Source organism: Thamnophis sirtalis, unplaced genomic scaffold, assembly GCF_051295495.1.
Source record: "Thamnophis sirtalis isolate CommonGarterSnake01/CBP01778 unplaced genomic scaffold, rThaSir2_p1.2 scaffold_11, whole genome shotgun sequence".
NCBI lineage: Eukaryota > Metazoa > Chordata > Lepidosauria > Squamata > Natricidae > Thamnophis > Thamnophis sirtalis.
Window position 1 is genome coordinate 4,995,021 of NW_028261391.1, and position 24,633 is coordinate 5,019,653.

The window sequence follows — 24,633 nt, forward strand, 5'->3', positions numbered from 1 at the left end:
ATGAGCTTTTCAACATCTAACTAGATCCTAGGATCCATGGTGGCGCAATGGTTAAAATGCAGTACTGCAGGCTAACTCTGCCATCAGGCAGGCGTCAAATCTCACCAGGCTCAAGGTTGACTCAGCCTTCCATTCTTCCGAAGCTGGTAAAAGGAGGACCCAGATTGTTGTGGTCATTATGCTGACTCTGTAAACAGCTATGGTGTATGTCTAAATGCAATTGCTATCTTGCAACACTAAACTTCATGCCTCTGAATCACGTTTAAAGTGCTGCATCTATGTAACAAGCAAATGTTCAACCTACTTTGAGGTCAAGGCTTTAGGAAACTTTGCAGGCTCTTTTCCGGTGAGTTTAGCTGGGAGGCCCTCAGACCGTAAAAGAGAGCGCAGACATGTGGCTGTTAGAGACTACTGTCCGTTGCCACTTATTTCAGATCTCCTGGATTCCCTCCAGAAGACACACTTTTTTTAGAAATTTGAACTCTTGTTTCCTCAGGAATTGCTGCATCTCATAATAAAACCTAGGGAAAGAGACAGAATTTTAATAGTTTTCAAGCAGTGATTAAGTGGGAACCAAATAAATCTCTTTTATTCCATATTAGTGCTCTTTATTTCATCCCCCTTACAGAAGAGTTTTATCTCAAAATGTTTTTTTTCTCCCTGCTCTTTCTTCCCATTTTTATTAGAAACAGAGCAGGCTAAGAGGTCAGTTGTTGGGCTTTTCCACCATTTGGGGTAATTTTGGTGGCAACCAAGGCTACCAGAAATCAGGGATGCTGCAAATCACCCATTTCCCTTTTTTCCAGCAAAAAGTTTTTTGTTATTTGGATTTGCTCTTACTCTAATCCATTTGACTTTCAAGTCATTTAGTCAAAATCCATGAAAACCTTCTGAGTTCCTCACACTGTCCTGAATTTGTCTAGCTAGCTGGTGGCACAGCCAGACATTTAGGCTAGATTTGGCATTTTTATGTATCTACTAGCTGATAACTCGTCGCTGCCCAGGTATTTATTTATCCCAACCCTCCTTCCATGAATGTTGCCACAATTTCTAATGTTGGATTTCCCCCCTTACCAGTGGGAGCCCCCTTTGGAGTACTGTACCATGGCAACTCCACAGCACTGTATAGGAGAAGCCATTTAAGGCAGTATGGTAGAAGCCATTTAAAGGCACAACAGGCTGTATCTTAACAGAACACATGCACCAAAGGGTCTTAGGAGTGTCTTACCCCCACAGTATTTGTTTCCAGAGAGTAAGTAATCTGTGCGCCAAGTTTGGTTGAAATTGCTCGAGGTGTTCCAGAGTTATGCTGGAACACATACACACACATCTACACACAGAGCCATTTATATATATTTAGTCCTGTTGTTTACTAATTTGAGATGGACGTATTGAAAGATGTAAGATATTCCAGGCAAAGTTGCCTTTTTCAATTCTCTGATTGGTAATTTTGTCAATGATGATGGTGTTACAAAGATCTTGACAGATACTCTAGTCTAGATATTTTTGAATTGCAAAATTGCTATTTCTGTTGGCATTATATTTGTTTATATGACTATATACCCAACAATATGAAATCATAGCTGCTAGTTCTTTCCATTCGGTGCCTTATGCATTGTCTTTTGTTTTTCTTTCTCTGTAGTATTGTCCCTATTCATAAGGATTAAGTCCAGTTGTTTAGTCCAGAGGTGGATTCCTACCAGTACGGACTGGTTCGGCTGAACCGGTAGTAACTTGGTGGCCTGGGTCACTGGAACGCCCCCAAACTGGTTCTCCTATGGTGCCGCCATCTTGTTTTTCTGTTCTGCACATGCCCAGAACAATTTTCATTGCAATTGCTTTTTTCATTTTTTAAGTTTTTGCACATGCGCAGACCTTTTTATTTACAAATGCACACCGAACCGGAAGAAATGCTGGCAGCAACCCACCCTTGGGTTAGTCCCTTTAGTTCCCTCTTCTATCTTTTGTATGACAATGCTATTAGGAATCTCCAAACTCCCACTCCCCAGAGTTTATTTCCCAGTTGTTGTCAGGATAGTTACTACAGTGTTGTATTTCCTGCATGTGCTAACTGATTAGCAAAGACTTCATCTATTTCCTCTAGTTGGTTGGGTGGCCTGTACACACCTGTAGCAAAGATATTATTATTAATATTTACCCAAATCTTCTAAAATTTCTTTTTTTTAAAAAGTATAAAATAACCTTTTGTATATAATGCAAATTTATCTAAAGAGGATTCAATTGAATAGCAACCCAACTCTTAAATCTATATTTTTAAAAACTATCATGTTAATATTTTCTCACCTTACAGAATACAGTTTGCTTCCAGTCCCAATTCAAAAATTGATCTTAATGATAACAATTGTTTCAAATTATACACTTTTCAATAGTGGTCTGACAATTTGTTGAAATAGAAAAATATAGTAAGATGTGCAAAAATAAATAAACAAACCATTCTGTTGTTTTTCCCTACTCTGATGTAGCAGAGCGAGGAACAACACGGATCTTGTAAGGAGTAGGATACACAGTCACTCCTATTATGGGTTCTTCACTAAGCTTCTCCACTCCTTCTGGGGGCTGCACCCTAAATTTCCTCAGGAGGCTGGTGAACATAATGAAGAACTCAATCCTTATAAAAAGTTCCCCCAAGCAGATCCGAGCACCTATGGTGAAAATGATGTAAAAACAGAACATTAGTAGTAGTAATATGTATACATACGTATACCTGTCCTTTGTGCCCCAATCAGTGTCTATTCAGCAACAATCTAAAAAATATATTTCATATTGATGGAGCAAGGCCTCCTTCACTCCGTAACCTCTACCAAATAACAATAATAGAGTCCATGGAATGGGTAGTTAGAATAAATTTCATGAAATAAACAAAGAAAAGATGTACCAGTTCAGAGCAAAGGCTTAACTAATCCAAGCTTCTATTTCTAATTGTGGAGACTGAATATTGATGGGAGACACCTGTGGGGAATGATGAGTAGAAATCCATTCCGCTAATCATTTTTGCTCCCTTTTTCCATTTACTCATTAGAGAAAGAGGTCTGGCTTAGGCTGAGTAGCATCTGACTCTTCTTCCATATCATATCAGGAGGAATCCCTAACTTGAGACTAGCACTTCAGTCTCAAGAAAGAGGAAGAAATCTTTCTCCAGCTTCTAATGTTTTTCAACATCTGCACCAGTATTTATTTTTCACAAATCTCTTTTCTAATACATTGTAGAATTTCGATATACTAGGCAATGAAAAGAAGTGGCTACTTTTAAGGAAGAATCTAGCAAGTTCATAAAGGGCAGATGGATAGATTAGGGTCCCTAGAAAATAGTGACTCAGATATTTTCGAAAGTGATTTGAACAACTCTTTTTATCTCCAGTGACTGCCATCCTCCCCTCCAATTCATTCTACCCTCCAACAGGATTCAGGAATAGATTTTACTTGTGAGATTTGAGCTGTTTTCTTTAACTCTTTGTTGGAGTTTTCCTCTAACTCAACTCAGCTGTCATATTCTGAGTCACTGTCCTTGGAAGATCCCACATCCCATTTATTTCCAATAATTTTTAATCCTGCCAAGGGCTCTATGGATGCGGGTGGAGGAACCAGAAGACACAGAATAATGAGGTCTCATTCTTTGGAGAACTTCTCTGGGACTTTTGCCTCCTCTCAGGAGAAATAAGAATTAGGTAACCTCAAGGTCTCAGCACACAACTCACTGACTACAGCTAATATAGCTGTATGCAATATTGAGTTTAACTGGGGTTTATCTGACATCATGGGGATTTGCATCATTAAACAGTTCTTACAGTTTTCATGATACACTAACCCCCTCTCCATTGATACAATTACCTATTGTGGAAAAAAGTCCTTTAATTTTTACCATTGTTCAAATGCCCAGAAGATATAGAGTAAATTTTGCTCTTTAATCTGCATTTTCAAATGAACATTTTGGGAGAGTCCCAAACTCTTTCCTTACAAGCAAAAGAAATCCTGCACATTACCTGCTCCAAAGGGCATAAATGCTTCTTTTGTGACAAAGTGTCCTTCTTTGTCCAGAAAATGATTGGGGTTGAATTTCTCAGGTGTTTCCCATTGTTCAGGATCAAAGAGAACAGAGCGCAGTTCTGGTAAAATGATAGCTCCCTAAAATGAAAGAATGAAATGAAAACATCAAGACAAGCTGAGTTCGTCTGTTTATATCATACTGTTTTTGCATTATAATGCTCAGTTTCCCAGGTACAGCAGACTCTGCAGCTGTTCACTATGCTCTTGCATATGCCGAAATAGTCTGCTACTGTCCTCAGGAATTTGGTTGACATTCTCATCTGTTTTCAATATGTCTAAAAGTCAATAATTTACATGGAAAATGTCCTGTGCTATGAATCTGCTTCAGGAAAATTGGTGTACATGGCTCCTGCTCTTGTTTTTTTTTCCCACTGAAGATCCTGATTCCCCACACAGACTTTAACTCCCAACCCTTTCCTTCATGAAAGCAAATGAGGAGGCAAATTGGGAGAATGAACGCACTATTTATACATCATTGAGAAATGTTATTTTCCCAAGGACTTGTATTGTATGAGCTAATTTTCCATTTTTGCTTTAAGTCCCCTAAAACAGCTATATTGTAGCAGACTGTACCACTTCACTGCTCATCTCCTAAACAAATCTAAAAGCATTTCCCCCCAATAGCAGGAAAAATGCAAAAAGCCACGGTGGCACAGTGGTTAAAATGCAGCACTGCAGGCTCTTTCTGCTGACTGCCGCCTGCAATTTGGCAGTTTAACTCAGCCTTCCATCCTACTGAGGTGGGTAAAATGAGGGCCCAGCTTGTTGGAGTCAATAGGCTGACTCCGTAAACTGCTTAGAGAGGGCTGTAAAGCACTATGAAGTGATATATAAGTCCATTTACTTGCTGTTGGTATTCCCAAAACATCAAGGGATTTTGTGTAAGACTACTGTGACTGGAAGAAGAGTAGCAGGATAAGAAGGAAAACTCACTTCCTGTCTAAATGATGTAATGCACTGTGGAGGATGCCGAACTGGCAACTAAATACTGGGAAGAAGCAGTTAAGAGAGGCGATTATAGGAGTGCAGAATAGGCTCCCAACCAATGCACTAATGCAACATCTGATGAGCTATATCCTGGAAAGAAACCCAGACTGTGAGAAATAAAAGTGGACAGTTCTAAATCTTATGCATGTGTGCCAAAAGAAAAGCAAATCAACTCAGTTGTAAAAGCAGGAAGCACTGATGGTTTGATAGTTGCAATAGTAAAAGAGGTACAGGATCCTGGATTGTAGTATGCAACTATTAAAAAATATAGAATGTTTATTTTGACCAAAGGGAGGGTACTTAACTTGGAGTGGTAGGATGCTGTTCCCCATTTCCAATTGAATGGCAACTACACACCCTATGCTTAAAAAGTAATCCTCATCCATACCCTGACCTCAGCCAGGGATAATAATCAGAAGGGGAAAGTGAGGCTAAAGCAATGGTTTCCACCATGAATTTAGTTCTATATTACTAAGAGGGAACAAGTGGAAGAATGATAGATGTGAATGGATGTCAGTTACTGAACCAGGTAAATGGAAAAAGGCTACAGAAGGAGGCTTAAACATTTAACCAAAAAATAACATATTAAAGCTTCCCAGGTGAGCTACTGGAAGATAGCCTTAGGATGCAAGTGGGCCTGGTATCATAAGCCAGAAGTTTGCCAAGGAGTATTAAGTGTGCATTTCACTAGCATTCGAGCATTCTTCAATGAAAGGAAGGGAGGCAAATTGGTGTAGAGCAGTGGTTCCCAACCTTTTTTTGGCCATGCCCCATCTAAGTATCTCTAAAATCCTGATTCTGTCTCTTCCCCCCCCCCCCACATATAATTCTTATTTTACTCAAAAAGTGAACTCTACTCACATGGAGGAAGCCTAAAAGGCCAGTAACTTGGTTTAAACAAGGTTCAAATTGCCCCTATTAAAAATCAAATTGCATGGACCCCACGTTGGGAACCACTGGTGAAGAGGTTAAGGTGTTGGTCTAGAAACCAGGAGACTGTGTCTTCTAGTCAGGTGGGTGACTTTGAGCAATCACACTCTGTCAGCCTAATTCATCTTCATCTATTAGTATGCTAACCACTTTTTAGCATAGAGTGAAGATCAACAGGGCTCTCGTATGTAAATCCAGATCTTAGAATGCAAATCTCGGAATTCAGAAAAATGCATACCTTAGGAATGAGAAACCCACTGAGGTAAATATCCTTTGTACATTGTCTTGGTACTCCAAATAATCCGATGTATTTGCTTCTCATGATCTCATGAAGCACAGCATTGGTGTAGGGCAGATTCTTCCGATCTCCATAACAGATGGAACGAGATGAACTCAAAACATCTTTGATCTCCTTGTGGACCTTATCTGAAAAAAAAAAGGTGAGAGAGATAACAACTTAGTTATTCTGGATTCTTTTATCTCAGAAAAGAAGAAAGATAAATGTGGAGGTATATTTTTCTGCCAGAATTATTTCATGTAATTGCCCTGAAAGAGATTCTGATTAAAAAATAAGCTGGAATATAAAATCTTGAGAGCAACAAAAAGTTATTAGCACCCATTGATGGAACACTGAAAATTAATGTGCAAAAACAACAAGCCAGCAATACATTATCTGGATTGGGTGTCCTGGTTTATTTTGTTTTATTTTTGCAATCTCATCTGTCAATATTTTTAATTCTTATGCAAGCAGTAGTACAAGGATCTCATAAGATTCTGGGCTGCTTGTCTTTCAGATTTCTTTTATATATATATAAAAAGAGAATATATAACACTTATTGTCCCTTTAAAACCAAGGTATTCTTTCCTAGATCATTGTAACTAGCATAACTAATCTATTCATGCTAACTGCAGCCTAACAAATAGGGTGCAACTTCACCATATCATCAGCCCCAGAACAACTGAGACTTCAGGAAGCATTAAAGCGGAGAAGACAAGGCAAAGAACACTGGGAAGCCACTATTTCTAGAGATCTCCTATTATTCCCTACATCTATTGGAAGATTCATTCAACACCAGTCTTGGAAGATCACATCTGTGATCCAAATCACTCAAGCAGGCACACCTGGAACATTGTGTGGGATTCCCCACCTAGAACATTGTGTTCACTTCTGTGTACAGCAACCTAAAGAGGGCATATGGGAGCAAGTTTCAATGGTAAGGAGACTAATAATCGAGGCTGTAAGGAACAGACAAAGGAACAAGCTCTATTTAGCCAGTAGAACATGTGTCTCTTCAGGCTGCATATGATTCCCCCCACCTTTTAAAAATAAGCGAAAAGCTGCTAAGTTTGTGTTCTTTTCCTTTATCTTCAATTGTCAAAGCCAACCATATTTTACTGTCACCTTGGATATCCAGATGATTTGCCATGAGTAGCAGTGCCCATTGCATAGTGCCATTAGTCGTTTCCATCCCAGCGATAAAGAGGTCAGCAATGCAATGAGCCAAGTTGTCTTCATCAAAGGTAGAATCTGGATCGTTCCTGCTCTATGGTTAACAGTGAGAAAGGTGAAATGTCATTTGTAGACATTTTCCTATTGTTACCACTTCTTCCCCAAACCTAGTGCTTCACTTTTCTAGTTCATAATTCATTTTCTGCATGGTGGTTGAAGCTGTTATCAAAACCATTGGGATGGAACCAGGCTAGAGAAAGTGAATGAAAAAGTGAGACGTATTTGTAACATATGCATCCTATGACTTCAATGAAACTAAATATTTGGAACAATTTAGACATCATGGTTCAGCTTTCCCTAATCCAAAGAAATGACAACACGGTACAAGCTGCCCTTGGAGTCATGAGAATTGCAGGAAAAAAGAAATTATATTTGAAAGTGACTCTGGAAGACACCCCTGATTCATTGGAATAGAAGGAACAGGAGGTTCATCACAATCAGACTTGCAATCAAGACTTTGTTGTTATAACTAATCTCAACACTCATCCTCAACAAGATAGTGTTTTAACTATCCTGTGCCGTGGCTTTCTGGTTTGCTATACCTAGTGGGGCTGACACATCAACCATATTTTTGATCAGTCATCAGGAACAACTGCTGATCTCTTCTGGTTGTGAATTAATGGTATGTTTATCGGTTCACCGACAAATGGGCGAATGACAAAACCGCGCCCGACTAAACCGCGGTGATAAAACCACGTGTTCTAAAGCGCTCCGACGAATGAGCGCTGAATCGCACCGACAACAGCGCGCCGACAGAAGCGCGCTGTAAAACTAACCCTAACCCTAACCCTAACCCTAAACCTAACCCTAACCGTAACGCTAACGCTAACCCTAACCCTAAACGTAAAGCTAAACCTAACCCTAAACCTAACCCTAAACCTAACCCTAAACGTAATGCTAAGCCTAACCCTAAACCTAACCCTAAACCTAACCCTAACCCTAACCCTAAACCTAAACCTAACCCTTACCTTAACTTAAATCGCCCCTCTGTCGACTGAAATCGCCCTTCTGTCTCCGTGCTGTTGTCGCCGCGTTGTTGTCGGCGCATTGATGACATCGCGGTTTAGTCGGCGCGGTTTTGTCATTCGCCCTTTTGTCGGGTCACGTGTTTATCATTCCTTCTACAGTTAAATCAACTGTGGTAATACTATCTATATCGGGGTGTCAAACTTGATTTCATTAAGGGTCACATCAGGATTTGTTTGACCTCGAGGATCTGGGGTGGGTGTGGCCAGGGTGAGTTTGGCCATCTCAACATCACTCATATTGGTGGTGCCTGTGGTGGCCTGAGCCCTCTGCCAGCAAAAACGGGTTCCCAAGCTCCGTTTTTGGCTGTGATGGCCTCCTGCAACCTCCTTCCAGAAAAAACGGAGCTTGGTGTGCATGTGCGACCCTCATGAGCTCCGTTTTTGCTGGCAGAAGCACCATGGACCAGTCCTTTGCTGTTTCCAGGGTGGCCTTGCAGGCCAGATCTAAGCGCCCCATGGGCCAGATCCGGCCTTCGGGCCTTGAGTTTGACATCCATGATATATATAAGCAATTATGGCAGGGGTGAGATTACTGGTAATATTACTTCATGATGAAAAGTACCTACTCCAACAACAGGGAGGATTGCTCAGAAACCCCAATAATATTTTATAGATGCTATAGGTGCTCCAGATTCCTTCATCAAGCACTATTGCCACATCATACATACTATGAATTGTGTGCCAGTTACACTCATTCATTGACCAACATGATGTTCTCACAGTCACCAATGCCCTAGTCATCTCCTGTGTGACCTATTGACATGTGCTTTATATGGGGTTATTACTTAAAGAGTATCCAGAAGCTTCAATTCATTCAGAATGCAGCAATCTTCACAATTTTGCACATGCCTAGACTTAATCATGTTCCACTTATTTTGTGGGAGCAGTTTTGTGGCTGCCAGTCTCCTAGTGGATAGAATTCCAGATTCTGGTGATCACCTTTAAAAGTCTATATGACGTGGGGCCAGGTTATTTGAAGGCCCTCTTCTCCCCAGTTACATCCACCCAGTCCACCAGGACAGGAAGGCAGAATATGTTGTGGGTCCCATCTATTAGGGTTGTACACCTGATGGGATGACTAGAAAGGGCTTCTGTAAGTTGGCTGCTTCCCTGTGGAACATCATTTTCCCAGAACTATGATTGGGCTCTATCCTGTTGTTTTTCCAGATACCATTTTTCCAGATTTTTAATGTTGTAACGCTCTACATAATAAGTAAATAAAAATATACACTTACTTTCTCCATTTGAAATAGATAAAAATCAATGAAATCCTGTGGATCATGCACATTCTGGTTTTCCTTATGCTGTACAATCTCCTTCTTTGCAAAATTAATGATAAACTCTGCAGCAGAAAGGGCTTTTTGGTGAGACCCTGGGAGATATTTCATGATAAATGGGAACATTTCATAAATCTATCAGAAAGAAAAAATAAATTCTATTACAAGACCAGAAGGTTACAGGGACCATAAGTTGATTCTCATAAATTACCACCTCAGCCTCATCATTTGCTATATATCTAAAATCATTCCTCAATTCTAACCCTATCAAGTTTTGGAGAAAGGAAGACACAGACAATTCATGAAGGACATTGATTCTCTTGTTGGTTCTTAACAAAGTTAGCAACTGAGTACCTAAGTATATAGAATTTCCAGGGAGACAGCAATGGTGGAGTGAACACGGTTCCACTTTTGCAGAAAACAGTGGTGAAAAAAGGAGCCAGTGAATGGATTGGCTCTACAGAACTGCTTTCCAAATTAAGGAGAGGCCAAAGATTACCAACAAGTATAGCCATAATTCAACATTGTCAAAGAGACATTGGGTTCATCTATTGCTTGTCTTAACTACTTTAAGAAACTCTTTATTATTGATTTTCTAGATGTTAAGAAACTTCCAAAGAGCAAGTTTTATTCTTTCAGGAGAATCTACTGCTACCATGGTTGAAAAAAGTTCTATGTAAATTTAAGGATTAAAAACAAACAAAAGGGAAACTGGAATGTTGATTTTAAACAGTTAGATGTACTTGAAAGAACATTTGATGTGGAGGGTTTTACAATTTTAGAAAGAATATTGTATATGGAGATTTTAAAATTAATTGTAAAAAATTCTCCCTTGGGAAAATTTAATTGATTAAACATGACAAGAAAAGATTTTGAAAGGTTGATTAGAGGGAATCAGAGAAAGCTAAAAAAATAGTACAGTGGAATAATACCATTTGATTATAGATGAAATTAAGCACCTTTGGATACAATATATTGATAAATTACATACAACATTGTTTAACACTACAATAAAGAATATAGATAGAGACTGAAGCTGTTTTGAATATTATTGTTAATGCAACTTTATTAAATTTTAAAAAGGTAAAATACAAAATAACAAAAGAAAAGGGAATTAAAAGGAAAAAAATTAAAAAACCAAGAAGAAAAAGAAAAAGAAAAAGGGAGAAAGGGATAAACAAAGAAATATAAAAAGACTTCCAACTTTCCTCAGTATAAGTGCAAATATATAAAAAAGTATGTTCTTACTCTAATTTAAACACAATATAATCAATATCTAAGTTTAACAGCATATACAATTTCTATAACAATATATGATTTCTATAACCTTAAATAAATCTAATTATCCGGTCAATCATCACTTAATAAATACCTACGCATCATTATCAAACAAGATTAAAATAATCTCTAATTCAAAAAAAATCTAAAAGAATTATTAAAATAATCAAAATAGTTAATTTCAACATCTCCATCAATTCATCTTTTTCAAGTCCACTCTTTCATTACTAATTTTTACATTTTTTAAATCTCTGCATTAAATTTAATTATAACAGAAATTACAAAATGGATGAAAGATGATCAGTTGGAACTGATTGACTTGACAGACATGGTTAAAGTATCTGCAGTGTTTAGAAATAATGTTTTGGATATATTTACAAGATATTGGAAGCTGTTCTGTGAGTTTCTGTGAGTTTAACATAACAATGGATTTTGGAGAGTTTGGAAGATTAGCATATTTCTTTGGTCTGCTAGTTAACAGGTGTTTTTATTTTACAGCTATTAGATTTTAGATTGTTGACCTTATTGATAGACATTAGATTTCTATATTTGAGATATTTTTAAAGAATTGTGATGCAAATTAGTAACAGTAAATATAGCAGGTATAGAACAGAATGATGATCATTATTTGTAGAACCATTGTGCAAGAGGGAAATTTACTAGGTCTATTTGAGACATATTTGGCAAAAGATATATGTTTAATGTTGATTCTACAAATGTTGTGATGGCCTGGGGCTGGGCAAGGAAACAATACAGCCAGAACGAAGGATTAACTCCCCTTTATTGTTCCAATTTTTCCCCAAAAGCCCTTCGTTTACTGCAAGGCCAGGAGCAACGCTCTAAACATGCAACTCCAATAGTTCCTGTCTGCTATTAGTCCAGAGGAGCAGCAGATCTTAAATCAGCCCCAGTTCAAAGAGTTTGGCTGCAGAGAATCCTTGTCACAGAAAGAGTTCCCTAGGACTGCAGCACCACCTGGAGTATAATTGTCACTGTGACCTCGCATGTAACCAGAGCAGACCAGTATAGCAAGCAGGGCAAACAAGACAAGCACAGCAGAGTATCCAGACATTGGTAACTGCACGTGAGACCGGAAAAAGCACTGCTTGTTCCTGACAAACACCCCTCCCAAAAGCACCTCATTAAATCTCATTCCCCAGATGAGCCCTGTGAAGAGGGCCGGAGAACCCTCCTACCGAGTCATCAGGTTGCTCTTGGCTGATCCTGCCTTTGTCGCTCCACTGCTCTGCTGCCTGCCTTGTCATCCCCCTTCACCTAGCCCTCCTGCGTCTGCTGTTCCTTGCTGGTGACCCTTCCCAAACTTGGGACTGTTTTGTCCTACTCCTCCAGTCATTCCTCCGTTGGCCTGAGATCTGTCTCATCCTCTTCCTTGGACTCAGGCTCCGATAGTGCCATGAGACATGTAGTGAACACTTTTTAATTACTTTTTTCTTTTACCTTATTTGTAATTTTTGACTTTCTTTTGTCTTTATAGTTTTCTATTTTATATGTAATATCTTAGCAGGTGTAATGGTTCAATAGTTAAAAATGCTGAGCTTATCACCTGGAAAGCTGTCAGCTCGTGTTTGAGACCCGAGCTCCACACAAAACCACTTCAGTGGGAAGGTAACATGGAATTGTCTTTGGACAACACTGGCTCCCTTGAAGCAGAGTGAGCACCATTGCCTACAGTTGGACATGACTGGACTGGGGAAACCTTTATCTTTAAGTAATATCTTATCTTAGAAATAAGAACAATTAAAAAAGAAACTGACTTGGAAAGTCTTATTTTGAATGTATAAAAGGGATATGGCAAATCAATGAAGTTGTTCCAGTGAAGGGACAAAGAGAATAAGGCATCATGTTATGGGTTTTTTTTCCTGAAAAGTTTTTCATTTTCATAACATATAATCACATGTATACTATTACATAGCCAGCATCGTATTGTATTATTAAACCTTTACTTCAATTCATCTTACGATCAACTCCCTCCAAAAAACCAAAAACCAGTTATTGGCTCTTCTGCTCTCCATACACTATATTTGTGCCTTCACTTTCTCATCCCTCTCTCCTCCCCCTCCCTACCTCCTCTGTCATCCTTCCCTTCTCTACTTCCCCTTCCTCTCTCCTACTCCTCTCTCCCCTTTCGATTCCTCATTTCTTTTCTCCTCTTCCCCCTCCTGCCCTCTCTCCTATCTCTCTCTTCTTCCCTTACCTCTTCCTTTTCTTCATTATTTTTGATGGGATTAAAAATCAGAAAAGTAAACTTTTCTGGAATTTAAAGTGGGCTTGTGGTTTCTGATTACTATTAATGGGATTTCTTTTTGACCAGGAATGAAATGACGAGCCTTTAAAGATCTCCTTATCAATTCAGAGATATTTCTTTTGCTTTATTTCTTAGACAAAGTGATTAGTTGGATTACAAAACAAATTTGTAAGAGAAGAAGGAGAAGATGTATAATACTCACAAGATGAGGGAAGCTGATTAAAAAATTTTCAAAAATTTGCATGGCTTCCAGCAATTTCAGAAACTCCTTGTCTTCAGTGGAAAAGCCCTGTCCAAAAACTATGGTACAGATCACATGGGCAACCAAATGTTTAATGTACTGTGAAGGGTCAAATGGCTGTCCTGATAACATAAAACATTAATTTAGATTCTCTTGTTATTAGTAAATACAAGATGGTTTGATAGAGATTATTAAAGATAAATAAGTGATGTTGAGAGTAAAAAGCTAGTGAGCACTGGTAGACCCAACATAATTGGGAAAAAGTGTAGCAGTACCCTTGACAACAAACTCCATATGAAATTTCTTAAACTACCTCATGCCTCATGCTCAGTTGAATACAATGAAATAATATTTTGACGTTACTTAAATTAAGGTGTACATAAAGTGTCTTTAGGGAGTTTCTTTATTGAGTCAGAATAAAATCTTGAAAAATGTTTGAAGTATCTGTAACAGTGATGGCATGCATGCAGGCATGACCTTCTATGCCCCATTTTGGGCCTACTAGGCCTCCTGGGCCTACTATGCCCCAAAATTCAGCCTCCTATGAGCAAAAATGGGCCTCAGGGGGTTGTGCCACATCCCCCATGCTCCCCAGTGCATGATCCCATGAACCCTCATGAACCCACAAATACACACATGAACCCCCTGCTTCTCTGTGTATGGCGTGCATCTCCCACATGCGCAGGAGAGATGTGAAAATCAGCTGGCTGGCAGGAGGCCCATGGACATGCGCGGGGGAGCTGAGCTGGGGCGAAGGCTTGTGTGCCACCTGTGGCATGTGTGTCATAGGTTCACCATCATGGCCCTATAACGTGCTTAATGAATGAATAGCCATAAAACAATGAACAAAGTATCCAGACTTAGACACATGTATGGGTCCACCTGTGTTCTGGATCCGTGTCCCTCATGGCTGGTTACGAACTGCAGTGAGGTGACACGAGGCTGGATCCAGGCGGTCGCGACCGCCTCCCTTCGGGAGGGGAACTTCCCCGCCGCACTGAAAGCGGCGGTGGTGAGACCCCTCCTGAAGAAACCATCTTTGGATCCAGCTGTTCTTAATAGCTATCGTCCTGTCTCCAACCTTCCCTTCTTGGGGAAGGTTGTTGAGAAGGTGGTGGCCTTTCAGCTCCAACGGTCCTTGGAGGAAGCAAACTACCTAGACCCCTTCCAGTCAGGCTTCAGACCCGGTTACAGCACAGAAACCGCTTTGGTCGCATTGATTGATGATCTCTGGAGAGCCAGAGATGAAGGACATTCCTCCATCCTGGTCCTCCTTGACCTCTCAGCGGCTTTCGATACCATCGACCATGGTATCCTTCTGCGACGACTGCGGGGGGTGGGAGTGGGAGGCACCGTGCTACGGTGGTTCTCCTCCTACCTCTCGGACAGGTCGCAGTCGGTGTTAGTGGGGGGGCAGAGATCGTCCCCTAGGCCCCTAAATTATGGGGTGCCTCAGGGCTCGGTCTTATCCCCCCTGCTATTCAACATCTACATGAAACCGCTGGGAGAGATCATCCGCAGGCACGGGATTAGATACCATCAATATGCGGACGATACTCAATTGTATCTGTCCGCCCCGTGCCAACTCAATGAAGCGGCAGATGTGATGAGCCGGGGTCTTGAGGCCGTTATGGACTGGATGAGGGTTAACAAGCTTGTGCTCAACCCAGAAAAGACCGAGTGGCTGTTGTGTTTTCCTCCCAAAGATTTGACTACTATTCCAACACTCAGGCTGGGGGGTCAAATTTTGCACCCCTCAGAGAGGGTTCGCAACTTGGGAGTCCTCCTGGATCCACAGCTGTCATTTGACCACCACCTAACGGCTGTGACCAGGGGGGCATTCGCCCAGGTTCGCCTGGTGCGCCAGTTGCGACCCTACCTGAATCGGGAGGCTCTCACAACAGTCACTCGGGCCCTTGTGATCTCTAGGCTGGAATACTGCAATGTGCTCTACATGGGGCTGCCCTTGAAGAGCATCCGGCGGCTTCAGCTAGTGCAGAACGCAGCCGCGCGAGTGATCGCGGGTGCACCTCGATTCACCCGCATAACACCCATCCTCCGCGAGCTGCGCTGGCTGCCTGTCGATCTCCGGATGCGCTTCAAGGTGCTATTAATCACCCATAAAGCCCTACATGGCAGTGGATCTGGATACTTGAGAGACCGCCTTCTGCCAATTACCTCCCTGCGACCAATAAGATCCCATAGACTAGGCCTCCTCCGTATCCCATCGGCCAGCCAGTGTCGGCTGGCAACCACAAGGAGGAGGGCCTTCTCAGCAGTAGCCCCGGCCCTTTGGAACGAGCTCCCCGTGGAGATTCGTACCCTCTCCACCGTCCAGACCTTCCGCACAGCCTTGAAGAACTGGCTCGCCCGTCAGGCCTGGGGATAAGGATAGTTACCCCTCCCGAATGATGAATGTATGTTGCCTACTATTTTATTTTATATGTCTTCTATCTTGATGTTTGTGTTCCCCCCTTCCCAGTTTTATGTGAGCCGCCCTGAGTCCCCTCAGGGAAAAGGGCGGCCTACAAATTCTAATAAAACTACAAAAACTACAAACTACATACCTTTTGTATGTCCAAGGTCCTCCAAAAATATCTCGATTTCTGCTTTTATTTGGGATTCCACGCCCTTTTTTCCCAGGCCTAGCTTCCTCATGGTAACAACACTCAATCGCCTTTGCTGCAACCAGGTGTGGCCATTTGAAAACCCAACACCTGAACCATCAAGGATCAAAAACAAAGAATGGCTCATAACAATTAATACAAAAGCAATATAAGTTGAAGGTAGCTCTACTATCTGCTCCTGCCCTTGAAAATCCAATCTCTGTCCAGTTAGGATACTCAGCAATAGCATATCCTTCAGAAAATGGAAACAAGAGTCTATTACAAAATAGATTGTTAGTCTATTAGAAAAATGGAAAACCTGGATTGTCAATGACACAGAAAACCTTGATGTACATAACTACTGAATTCCCCCTAATTATGCAAAAAAAATCCCATACCTTTTGACTTAATAGGCTTAATAGGCTTAATAAGTTTAATAGGTTAGTACAGTCCTTCATCCTAATAGTTTTTTTCTTCAAGTTTGAGGGTTCAACATTTTTAGTGTGTGTGTGTGTGTGTGTGTGTGTGTGTGTGTGTGTGTGTGTATTCGTAGATTTTAACAGGTGTAGGTATGCTGGTCTTGTATTCAGGTTTTTTCCCATGTAAGATTGAGATTGTCTTGACAACATTTCAGCGAGGAGGTCTCACTCGCCATCTTCAGGCTGGGTTTGGGGCTTAAAGTGTTTTTGCCTTTAAGTCCAGAAAGGGAAGTTGGTTGTTTGCTTCTATTTCCATGGTGAATTGTATTTTGGGGTGTAGGCTGTTGAGATGTGTGAGGCAGTTGTCCAGTTTTTCTTTGCCATGTGGCCAAATCACAAAAGTGTCATCAACATATCTAAGCAAGAATTTGGGTTTGTGTTCAGATTTATCTAAGGTGTTAGTTTCAAAATGTTACATGTATAAGCTTGCGATGATGGATGAGAGGGGTGATCCCATGGGTGCTCCTTCTATCTGTTTGTATCTTTATCCATTATGGATGAAGTATGTGTTGGTTAGGCAGTGGTTGGTCAGGTCCAGGATGTGTTTAGGGGGTTGTGTTTGTTCTGGATAGCTGTCAAGGTTTCTTTTATAGGCACTTGGGTGAAGAGGGATATGATATTGAAACTCACAAGTAGGTCACTGAGTTGTAGGTTTTGTTTCTTTATTGTTTCTATGAAGTGGAGTGAGTTTTGTACGTGGGAAGTGATGGATTCTGCGTAGGGTTGGAGTTGTTTGGCGAGGAATTTGGCAAGATTCTGTAGAGGTGATCCTATAGAGCTGACTATGGGTCTGAGTGGTGTTCCTTCTTTGTGTATCTCGGGGAGGCCATAGAGTTTGGGGCATCTGGAAGATTTCTCTCTGGGGATGATTCTTTCCTGGATCTCTTCACTGATGGGAGAGACTTTTATTTTGGATTTTGTGTTTTTTTCCAGGTAGGTGGTTGGTCTGTGTTTAGAGGTTTGTAAGTGGGGTCTTGGAGTAGGTTGGATAGTTTGGCTTAGTAGTCAGATGTGTTCATCACCACTATGGCGTTACCTTTGTCTACTGGGAGAATGATTATGTTGTTGTCTTTCCCCAGGTTGATGAGTGCTTTTTCTTCTTGTTGCTGCAAGTTGCTTCTGGGTGGATTACTAGAGCAAAGGACGTTGCTGACTGCAAGTCTGATTTTATTGGCTTCATCTGAGTTGATTTTGGTGAGTGTAGCTTCAACTCCACATATGATGTCTTCAGTGGGGATGAGTTTAGGGGTGACTGCAAAGTTGAATCCTCTGGAAAGGACATTGGTTTTAGCTGTGGTGAGGGTTCTGTCTGATATGTTGGGTGCTGTTTGTTTCATGAGTTGCTGTGGAGGGGGGTTGGGCTTCTGTTGTTTTTCTAGTATGTGGAGTTTGTTGGTGTGTCTGTCTGTCTTGTAGGAGGTTTCTGTTTCGGCTCTCCAGAGGGCTATTTGTTTGGATTTGTCCCAGAGTGCTGGGTGGATTTTGTTGCTGAGTTTGAGGTGAAGAGTGAGTAGGTCTTGGTTGGTTTGATCTATAACCTTTTTCTGTGGAGTTTGTTTCTGATTAGGGCAAATTCAGTTCTTTTCAGGATCCTTTTGGTGGCTGAGGTTTTTGAATGGGATTTTAGTTGGAAGCATGTGGGGCTTTTGTCTCAGCAGTTATGTAGGAATGTGAGGTCACATAAGATGATGGCTCTTCGGACTTCAAGTTTCTCATAGGATCTGGTGAGCAGGAAGATTTCCTCCCCGTAGAGGTAAGATATTTGTTTTCGTAGATTTTCACGGGTGTAGGTATGCTGGTCTTGTTGTATTCGGCTCTGTTCCCATGTAAGATTGAGATTCTGTTGGCAACGTTTCGGTGAGGTCTCACTCGCCATCTTCAGGATGGGTTTTCGGCTTAAAGCATGGTTGGAGATGCTGTCTTTCTATAAATCTTGGTGGGGAGGTGGAGTTTGTTTCAGTACGTAATTGGTTGTTTGGTTGTATCATGATCGGTAGATTGGTGCTGATTGGTGCTGGCTGTGTATCCATTGTTTCATGTTGTAACGGGCTGGGTGGTGGGTGGGGCTCGTTGTTGACTAGGGTTGGTTTCCAGATGTCTGGTAGGCGGGAAGTATGTTCACATTTATTCATGTTGTGGGGGTGTTTCTCTATTTCGATAGCTTCCATAATTATTCTCTTGTTGAAGTGTTCAGTTCAGGCATTTGATTCTGGAAATGAGGGTCTTGGCTACAGAGTTGATCTGTGCAGGGTGATGATGGGATTGTGTGTTTAAGTAGCAGTTGGTGTGTGTGTTTTTCCAGTAGATGGTGTGTCCTAGAGAGCCATTGGGTTTTTTGTAGATTAGGACGTCCAGAAAGGGAAGTTGGTTTTTTTGCTTCTATTTCCATGGTGAATTGTATTTTGGGGTTATAGTTTGCATTTTGGGGTTATATAATTATAGCTTCCATAATTATAAAAGAATAATTATAGAAGCTATCGAAATAAACACCCCCACAACATGAATAAACGTGATGATACCTTCCGCCTACCAGATGTCTGGAAACCAGCCCTAGGCAATAAATGAGCCCCCATCCACCACCCAGGAAGTTACAACACAAAAAACAATGGACACACAGCCAGCACCAATCAGCACCAATCTACCGATCATAATATAGCCACACATCCAATCAATCCACTTACTGAAACAAAGCCAGCACTCCACACACCCCCACCAAGATTTATAGAAAGACGGCAGCTCCGACCATGCTTTAAGCGCAAAACACCAGCCTGAAGTTGGCAAGTGAGACCTCGCCGAAACGTTGCCAAGACAATCTCATTATTTTTACATTCTTTACCAATTTCATATAAATTCTGTTTTCCCTTGATTTATTGAAAACATCCTATTTCATGATCCTGCTCCTCATGTGAACTACCAAATAATCTTCCTTTTAAGAACAAATCCTATCTGAATTTATGAAAAAAAAACTATAATGATAGACATGCAGCAGTTACCTTGCTTTATGACACTTCATGACATTTTTAATATCCAGTGTTTTTGCTGACTATTGACCATGGGTGTGTGGCTGCTAAAAATAACTTTAATAGGTATAGTAAATTGTTCTGACCCCCTCCTCCGTCCAGTAACGAATGCCAAGAAAAGCTTAACTGGAATGTACTTTAATAGCAAGACACCAAAACCTTGGTGGCTGAAAGCCAAGCAGAACAAACAGAAAAGGACCTTGGCAGCAGCTCAAACTCAGAAAGCAATAAACACAGATAAGGCTTGGCAGCAATCCAGCCTGCCAAGCTCACAGTAATGTCCTCCGACATTCAATCCTGTGTTGACTTCTACAAAGAGGGGCATTTGTACAAGTAGCTTTTTATAGTCTGGAGAGGAGCCTAATGACCACCAGCTGAGTACAATCACCTCCTGTAATTGCATAATTGTTCCTGATGCCTAGTAGCTCTTCAATGGCGTGCATCCAGGAACAACTCACTACTGGCCTCTGGCTCACTCTCCCTTGTCTCCTCCCCATTGGTCCAAGGCTCAGGTTCCTCCTGGTGGCCAACCAGCCTCTCTGTGCCCTGCTCGGAGTCGGAACCCTGTCCAGGGTCCTTCGCATCCTCCAGAGCCAACTCATAGGACCCCTCACTGTCAGAGTCTGGTGGCAGCTCCAACGGCTCCTACTGGGCCACAATAGTAAATGCACATGGTTTGGACAAAACCTACCATACCTCTTTTTTTGCTGACAGTCGATATGAAATGTGAGAGTGGGCGATCAGCAAAGGCTTCTGAATGGTCAATCAAAGCTTCTTTCACAGTCTGATATCCAGTGAAGACTATAGTACTATACTTTCCTCCCCACAGAGAATAAATATTCCCATATTGCTTTGCCAGCTACAATATGAAGTAGAGAAGAAAAATATTCTATACTATTATGTGTAATAGAAGGTTAATATGCAAATGTTTGCTCCAGTTTCCTGCCTCTTGCCTTCTCATCTTCCTGCCTTTTTCTTTCTCCATAATAGGCATCCTAATATTCCTCTGTATTCATATGCATATTGTATTTCATGTATTCATAATCATGTCTATACTTATATCTGTTATCTAATTAATGTTTGATTAAATAAATAAATAAATCTTAGTAATTTTAGTTATAACCTTAGGTAGCTTCCAGGACGACATTTATAGCTCTTCAAGATCTTTTTTAAAAGTTCTAATCAATGACTGACATTGACAGTATAACTGTAAAAGGAACAACAACAACAATTGTACAACTCTTTTCTTCTTAAGATTCTTTTGGTGGTGAAAACGTTGCCAGAAAATGTGTAACTGCTCTTTGTAGGACTTAGCCTTCAAGAGCCTCACCATCTTTGTTGCTCTTCTCTGCCCTCTTTCTAAGTGTTTTTATATTGTGGCAACCACAACTGAACATTGCATTCCAGATGCAGTCTGACCAATGCAGCATAGAGCAGTATTATCACTTCCACTACAACTCTGTGGATGTAACCCAAAACTGCATTAGCTCTTTTGGCAATTGCATCATGCAGTGGGTCATGTTTGAACTACCATAGAGTCCCCAACCTTTGCAGCTTGGTGGCCTGGCTGCAGGGGGCAGGAGAGGGAAAGCAGGCTGCATGACCAATGGGTTGGTACACATGTATGTGTGCGCAGCTCGACTCACAAAACCGGCGAGCTGGCGTGCATGCACACATAGCTCAACTGCACGCACATGCATGCTGGCCCGCAACCTAATTGCAAATAGATCACAGTCCAATAGCAGCCCATGGCCCAGGGATTGGGGACCCCTGATCTACAAGAAAATCCATGTTTCTCTCACTACTGTTGAACCAGATATTGCTGATCTTATTACTGTGTATTTGCCTACCTAAAAGTACCTTGCATTTCTCACTATTGAATAACACTCTGTGGGGTAGCATCAAGTTTGTTCAAATATTCTCCTCTCCATGGGGTGCTGCTGGCATTGCTGCCAGTTCACTTCACCCATGTTTTGCTGCGCCTCACAACTGAATGTAAATTTTTCTGCTTATGCGCAGAACATGAAAAAACAAACAAACAATGGCAGTGGCATCGGGGGAACCAGTTCGGGGGTGAGGCCAGCCTGCTGTCCCTACTGGTTCGACAACCCAGTCCCAATTTCCACTACATGTTTGCTTGAACTGGTGCGAACCGGTAACAACCCACCTCTGCTCCTCTCAATTCTTATTAAAGATTTAAAAAGACATACCTCTGTAAATGTTGTCTCTGAGAAACTTCCTTTCAATAGTCCTCTTGCTAGGAAAAAAATGGAAGGTCCTGGGGGCTGGTCTTTGTGTTTATGGACCTGCTTCAGGAAGAAAAGAATCAAGCATAGAATCAAAATGATAAAAAATAATGACATCAACATTATCCTTCCTTTCCTTTTGCCAACTTTGAATGTCTGCTGTAAAGGCTTGGGGTAGTGAGCTTTTCTCTCTTGGTTTCCAACTTTTTTCACAGATGTCTGTCCTTTCTCCTCAACGTTTCTGCTACTACTCCCCTGTATCCTAATTCGATGCAACACAAAACTGCATTAGCTCAATCCTCCCCTATATGCTAATCAAAATACCTTTTAATCATCTCAATCAATAATTTATTCAACATCACCTTCCCCAATTTATGGCATAAATATAATTGTCAACATGAAGTTGAAACACATGGTAAGTTATGCAACAGTCCTTTAATAAAACCCTAGTCTTGCAGAAGACTGATTATGTGTCATAGGTATTATGGACAACGATGGCCTTCTGGGTGAAGAGCCGAGGTGGCGCAGTGGGTAGAGTGCAGTACTGCAGGCCACTTCAGCTGACTGCTAGATCAGCAGTTCAGCGGTTCAAAATCTCACCGGCTCAGGGTTGACTCAGCCTTCCATCCTTCCGAGGTGGGTAAAATGAGGACCCGGATTGTTGTTGGGGCAATATGCTGACTCTGTAAACCGCTTAGAGAGGGCTGAAAGCCCTATGAAGCGGTATATAAAAATCTGCTATTGCTATTGAATAGTAGGGATATGTGAAAATACATTGTCAGAAATAGGTTGTTATTTCTGGTTTTGAGATTAGGTAGAGGAGCTGATGTTTGAATTGCTTGGAAAAAACCTTAGCTGATGTTTGGGACCTAAGTAGTTTGGGTGGAGATGCAATTATAGGATAAACAGACAACCATTTTGAAATAGCTAATGGGCTTATCTTATGCAGATGAAAGGAGATTATAAACTTAGAAGTAGCTGTAATTAGACAAAGTATGATTAGAAATATGGATTGCAGAAAGAAAATAATATCAACAGAAACTACTACAGCAAGAAAAATATAATTACCTATGTAGATTCATTCAGATTCCATGATCAGACTGAAAATACAGCAAGAACTACCTAATGAAGGTTGGACTGTATCCCTCCTTCCTTCCTCTTCCTTCCTCCCTCACTCATTTGTTGCTTTGACCTTTCCTACAGATAAGTTTCCAAGAAAATTGTGTTCTTTCAAATTGTGCAGTTGATTGATTGTGCATCCCCCTTCTCTTTCATCAAAATGACTTGAGCAGCTATGAGATTTACCTTATCCAATTATGAATATTTAATATTTGCAGTCGTATAACTTTTTCATATTATATTAATTATACTATAATTATTTTCTTTTATTTAAAAAGGAAGATGGTTTTGTGCCCCTCCAGTGAGATTCATCAATTTTTTTCCAATCAGAGAAATATCTCAATTTCTAGTTCTGTGCATCAATGCAGTAAGATCAGTTCTTAAATTTTATCAGAGATATTCCAGTTGCATCCATCATAGCATGATTTACATTAAATAAACATTGCTATGTAATAAAATGAAAGTATGTAATTTGTAATCATACTTTTTTCAGGGCAGTTCAGGTTCCTTTGGTGAAGCACCCATTGTTCATTTATTGGCATGATTATGCATGTCAATAAAAGTATTTTGTTTTAGCTATCTTCAATCAATTTCAGCCAACTCCTTTTTCCCCAAAAGAAAAGTTATAAGCTTTTTCTTTTTACATTTTATCTCATCTACTCAATTAAAAAACAACTGATTTTGTGCATCTCTTGAGAGATTGATCTATCTATGATAGTGGGAAGAAAGAGCAGTATCTCTAATTCTGTGTCTTTATGCTATTAGGTCAGAAAGTAGCTTTTTGTTTATTTATTCCATTTGTAAAGTCACCCACTGCAAACCAGTTATACTGTGCGGTGAACAATCATAAAAACAATTAAAACAGTTAAAATACCATACTTTAAAAAAAGCTAAATACAAGTAGCAGCCAAGAGGTCTTATAATGATAATCGATTGATAGCAACACAACCAAGACATGGGTTCTTTCAGATACGTGGGATTATTTCACTTATTAAAAATTATGTAAAAAATTAAAATAAGAAATAAAACCACTTTTAAATAACCAAAAATCATATATAGTTCTTTGAAACAGCAAGGTTCAGAAATGATGGTGGCGGGGCTAGTCAGAGGTGGTATTTACCGGTTCTCTGAACTACTCAAAATTTTTGCCCCTTTAAAACCTAGATCCAATGGTTAAGGTCAAGATAAAGTCCACCCACAGACTCGGTCGGGTCTGTGCCGGCATGGGACGCTTACCTGGACTGCTAGCTCAAACCATAACTCTGGAATTGGCTGCTGGTGATTGTGTCCTGATAAAACCTGACATGAGGAAAAAAACTTAACCAAGCCTGGGCACACTCTGCCAAGCCTGACTGATCACTCTTACCAGCAAGCCAAGCCTAATGCCATCCAGCAGACATGAAAGAAAGGTGAGATGGTCAAGAAAGACCAAAAGACTCTTCTATTCCAGAAGACAGCTGTAAACAATAGCGGGGGAGAGTGAAAATTGATTGTAAAGTTTTCTTTCTTTGCCTCCTTCACAGAAATTCATTGTAAGGTTTTCTTTCTTGTCTCTTTTATATTGTAATCAGTTTAATGTAT

The 24,633-nt window shown here is 40.7% G+C and overlaps 1 protein-coding gene across 1 annotated transcript; it reads right to left on the bottom strand.

Annotated features, from left to right (window-relative positions):
- Positions 1-398: 398 nt before the first annotated feature.
- Positions 399-21,589, bottom strand: LOC106544661 (cytochrome P450 2J2). Its single transcript, XM_087726058.1, has 10 exons — positions 21,548-21,589; positions 20,384-20,546; positions 16,150-16,299; positions 13,544-13,704; positions 9,756-9,932; positions 7,385-7,526; positions 6,221-6,408; positions 4,002-4,143; positions 2,453-2,663; positions 399-521 (listed from the first exon to the last, which is right to left on the bottom strand). Exons 1-9 carry the CDS (start codon positions 21,587-21,589, stop codon positions 2,470-2,472), a joined length of 1,359 nt encoding a protein of 452 aa, XP_087582184.1. The 3' UTR covers positions 399-521; positions 2,453-2,469.
- Positions 21,590-24,633: the final 3,044 nt, after the last annotated feature.

What these genes read in the sequence shown, in the direction of transcription:
- LOC106544661 (XM_087726058.1), bottom strand. Translation starts at nt 21,589, where the DNA reads ATGCTACCCCACAGAGTGTTATTCAATAGTGAGAAATGCAAG. An exon ending in TAATCAGCTTCCCTCATCTT is followed by an intron (nt 9,933 to 13,543) that starts GTGAGTATTATA and finishes TCTTTCTGATAG; the next exon opens with ATTTATGAAATGTTCCCATT. An exon ending in AAATCATCTGGATATCCAAG is followed by an intron (nt 6,409 to 7,384) that starts GTGACAGTAAAA and finishes TTTTTTTTTCAG; the next exon opens with ATAAGGTCCACAAGGAGATC.